This window comes from Charadrius vociferus, unplaced genomic scaffold (genome assembly GCF_000708025.1).
Source record: "Charadrius vociferus isolate BGI_N301 unplaced genomic scaffold, ASM70802v2 scaffold378, whole genome shotgun sequence".
In the NCBI taxonomy this organism is placed as follows: Eukaryota; Metazoa; Chordata; class Aves; order Charadriiformes; family Charadriidae; genus Charadrius; species Charadrius vociferus.
The window spans coordinates 58,700-63,100 of NW_009649444.1; the positions used below are offsets into that span (position 1 = coordinate 58,700).

Here is a 4,401-nt window from a genome sequence, read left to right on the forward strand (position 1 = left end):
GAATCTTTAAGGTCCCTTCCAACCTAAACCATTCTATGATTACAGTGGAACAGAGAAGACATCCAGATTATCTTTCCACTGGGGTGTTTGGGGGTGTGCGTTGAGGCTGGGAAAAGATACACCGCTTCACAAATAAGATTCTACTTTGGAAGGCATTAAGCTGCTGTTTCAGATCAGCTTCTGACACAGAAATTTTGAAGGTGGCATACCTATCGAAATTAATGGACCCAGTATGTCGGGGGTGGCCCACATACATACAGGCAGTGGTGGCCACAGCAATATTAGGAGAAGAAAGTCCTTGATTGTGTATGCAGAATAATTTTCTAACTTTAGTCTTGCTATTTAAGGCAATCTAGTAGGAAAAAGTTTTCTAGATGGTGCTTTTACAAAAGGCTTTCTGAAACAAAAACCTTTTATGTGCTTGCATATAAAAAGCTATGACTTTTTCCAATGTTATGCTTACTGGGCTAGAAGAGAGGCAAGGCAACCATAGACTGAAGGGGTATACATATTTCCATTCTGATTGGATACAAGTAATGAAGCTTTGGTTTTCTGATTGAAGAGCTCTGCACTGGCTTTCATGAAAGCTTTTTCCACATCTCTGTCAAAATATGTATCTTCAAGTTTTACATCCCTATTAAAAAAGGTTCAGAAACAATTACTAAAATGGCAGCAAGGAAAAACACCTTGGATGTTTAACAAATTAAGACTATCTGAATAAGGAAGACAGCAGCCATTCTCACCTGAAAGCTTCCAAACCACTGAAAACACCATTTGCTGTTTCTAGGTTCTGGTCACTGAGAAAATCATTCAGCAATAGTCTAGCCACAGACTTCTGTACCAGTTTACAGTAGGGAGAATGAAAGATCATGAATCCAAAGTCATTCAAGGTGAAACGTCTGTCTATCCCCTCTGGAATTGGCAGAAATATTGTGTTACAACTTATGTTTAGTACTCACTTCAAGTATTAAAATAAAATAGGGGGATGGCAGGATACCAGTCATCATAACACATCAGCATACAAAAGACAACTGTAAGACAAACTATTTACTGGCAAGTTCATTTAACACACTGCTGCTACTTCTATTTAAAAATTAGTTTCTTACTGATCTTGTGCACCAGCTAGCAGTATGCCCTTTTTCTTCTAGAAGAAAAAGTTATAAACTTAACAGAATCTCAGTATTTCTACCCAGCATTTTGAAATAAGAAATAATCCACTTTGTCTAACTATCTAATCTTGAAACCTATGCTTCTTAGTACGGATGAAGCAATTACTAAACATGGGGGGGGGGGGGAAGAAGAAATCAGTATCCTTATATAACATGTAAATATTAACCTCAATATCTTTTGAGCCTTGGGTAGAGGAGGGAATGACAGACTTGAGCAAGATATATATTCCACCAACAAAAACTTGTAGAAACTACTGCTTATCGACTATCAGGTACTTAGCCATACCAGAACAGAAATAAGACATTTCTTTATGGGAGCGTGCAAATATTTCAATTGTCTCAAAACACACAAACACAAAGAAAGGGACCATGTACTAGTCTTTGGATGCTAAAACTCGCAAATAAATTGTCTGTGTAACTACACATTCTGATATTTGCCAGATCTTGCAATATCATGTGAGGCTACATACCCTTTTGCCACTGGGTGTGGATTTTGTTTCGATAGACAGTATAGCAGCGATCTAATGCACTGAGGTAGCACTGTATAGATAGTTTACCATCAACTACAGGATATTCAGAGACCATATCTGGTTTATAGAAGTCATAGGCATGCTGCATGTGGGTTCCACGCAATCCTGATGGAGAGAAATTGACAAAAGTTGAAAGTTACTTTATTCAGCTACTTTGAGTCAGTTTGAACACATTGCTTAACACATGGAAAACAAGTAATATTTGGGCTCAGTCAGGCAGGTTTTCATAGCGCTTCAGGACCTTTAAGGTAAGGTTTCACACATTTCTTAATCACCTGTTACTCAAGTACAGTAGGACTGAGCATGACAAACACCAGCAACAAATGATTTTCATCATTTCACCTTGAAAGTAGAACACTGTTATTCAGCTCTAGTCCACTCTTTGTCAATTTTACTGGATAATCCACAAGGAAAAAACAGATAGAAACATCTCTAGTTGTTTCTTGCTGCCTCCTATAACAGGACTTGACCAAGTTAGCCCAGAGCAAGAGGAGACAGAGTACAGTTTCTGACATTAGTGGGAGTTAATCCAGCCCTCCAGCAACCCACAAAAACAGGGGATGGGCTTCAGAACAGATCCAGTATCTGGCTGAACGGTATTTGTTTTCTCACAGGACTAACCTCTCTCAAAAATTAATGGAGCATCTGGACCAACTAGCATAGCAACAGCCCCAGCTCCCCCTGTTGGCCTGGCATTTCCAGTGGCATACACAGCTATGTCTCCAGCAACAACAAGTGCATAACGTCCTGTGAAAAAACACAGAAATAAGTATGAAAAGTAGCCAAGAGTCTAGCACATTTTAATATCCATCAGCAATTTTTAGACTTTGGTTTAGAGGAGATGACTCCAGGATTAAGGGGTTCTTCAATCCTGGCAGCCATCAAAATTTACAGGAAAAGACTAGCGATGATTATCCATGTCATTATTTTTTGCATGTAACTGAACTAGCAGCAAATGCCCCAAGCATTTAAGAAAAAGACTTCAGAAGCATACAAGAGTTTACCCTCTGTGTTTTATATGGTTAAACATGAACACTGTAATTGCAAGGCAGACTACTCAAAAATAGACACTGACGCAACTTTTCAAGAAAATACCCTGAACTTACCATCCCAAGAACTGGACTCAATCCAATTAATAGCATTAAAAAGAGCAGCGGTGCCTCCATAGCATGCATTCATGGTGTCAATTCCTTCTACATCCATATTACCAGATTCTTCAAAAAGTTGCATCAGGACAGTCTTTACAGATTTTGATTTATCAATTATTGTCTCCGTTCCAATTTCTAATCTCCCGATACAATCATAGGAAAGGCTGTTCCTCTCCATGAGCTTCTGAACCACAGTCAAACAGAGAGAATTGATATCCTCCCGGTCAGAGCAGAATCCCATCTTTGACTGGCCCAACCCAATGGTGTATTTGCCAACATTCACACCATCATACTTCTCCAGCTCTGTCTGGTCGACATACTGAGAGGGAAAATATATTTCCAGTGCAACAATTCCCACATCTTTGGGCCAGCAGGATTCAGCATTCACTGGAAGAGACCCAGGCATCGTGGTAAATCTTTAAGAAAAAAAGAAAACCAGAAAACCCAGCTGATTTATTCACATCCATTTTTAGAGACCTACTTCATACATACTTTAATTTTCTGTAGATTTATAGAAAAGGTTAAGTTTTAGGTATTGTACAAGTTCATTTGCAAAAGGCAAGCCTTCGTCTCCAGGTGAAATGTTGGTCTGAGCATACTGTAAGCATCATTAGAAGTTTTATAACATTTTATATTAAGATCTTTTAAGCAAAAGTACAATTTCAGCCCTGGAGATGAATATACGTAGCTCAAGCCAAGTTATTTCACTGAAGCAAAACACATGTTTAACAAGTGTTAAGCATTTGAGAAATTCTTAGTGTTCATTATTCTACTTTTGTTTATATGCAAAGTCTCAGTTTTACACAACCAAGCTGGAAAGTCTAAAGACTGGGTCTTTTTTTTTTTTTTTTTAAAAAAAAAATCTTGCTAGTTGAGACATTATCACAGAATCACAGAATGTTCAGAGTTGGAAGGGACCTCTAGAGATCATCTAGTCCAACTCCCCTGCTAAAGCAGGATTGCCTAGAGCACATTACTCAGGATTGCATCCAGGCGGGTTTTGAAAATCTCCAGAGAAGGAGACTCCACAACCTCCCTGGGCAACCTGTTCCAGTGCTCTGTCACCCTAACTGTAAAGAAGTTTTTCCGTGTGTTGGAACGGAACTTCCTATGTTCCAACTTGCACCCATTGCCCCTCGTCCTGTCACTGGGAACCACTGAAAAGAGTCTGGCTCCATCCTCCTTCAACCCACCCTTTAGATACTTATAAGCAATAATAAGGTCTCCCCTCAGCCTTCTCTTCTCCAGGCTAAAGAGTCGCAGCTCTCTCAGCCTTTCCTCATAAGGGAGATGCTCCAATCCCTCAATCATCTTGGTTGCCCTTCGCTGGACTCTCTCCAGCAGTTCCCTATCCCTCTTGAACTGTGGAGCCCCATTAAGTTAAAGATTTATACTTACGAGGAAATCTCAGCCAGAACTTTTTAAAATTGTTTTTATTTTTAAACTAAGCGGTCTAAGTTGCTTCATTTTGTTTATACTTGCAACAAAGATAGAAGGTTTTTGGTGTGGTGTTTTCTGGTATTTTTGGTTGGGGTTTTTTTCGTTTGTTCATTT

At 39.2% G+C, this 4,401-nt stretch overlaps 1 protein-coding gene across 2 annotated transcripts in view; it reads right to left on the minus strand.

The window, feature by feature from the left end:
* LOC104290440 (hydroxymethylglutaryl-CoA synthase, cytoplasmic-like) overlaps nucleotides 1–3,258 on the minus strand; it is a 5,340-nt gene extending 2,082 nt beyond the window's left edge. The window contains exons 1-5 of one of the 2 annotated variants that reach the window (XM_009889534.1): nucleotides 2,806–3,258; nucleotides 2,321–2,446; nucleotides 1,640–1,804; nucleotides 744–912; nucleotides 464–634 (exon numbers count right to left, since the gene is read on the minus strand). In XM_009889534.1, coding sequence (XP_009887836.1) covers nucleotides 464–634; nucleotides 744–912; nucleotides 1,640–1,804; nucleotides 2,321–2,446; nucleotides 2,806–3,253 — 1,079 coding nt within the window. In that variant the 5' untranslated portion in view covers nucleotides 3,254–3,258. The remainder of the gene's footprint in view (nucleotides 1–463; nucleotides 635–743; nucleotides 913–1,639; nucleotides 1,805–2,320; nucleotides 2,447–2,805) is intronic. The other variant, XM_009889535.1, reaches the window with a different exon arrangement.
* Between the last annotated feature and the right edge of the window lie 1,143 nt (nucleotides 3,259–4,401).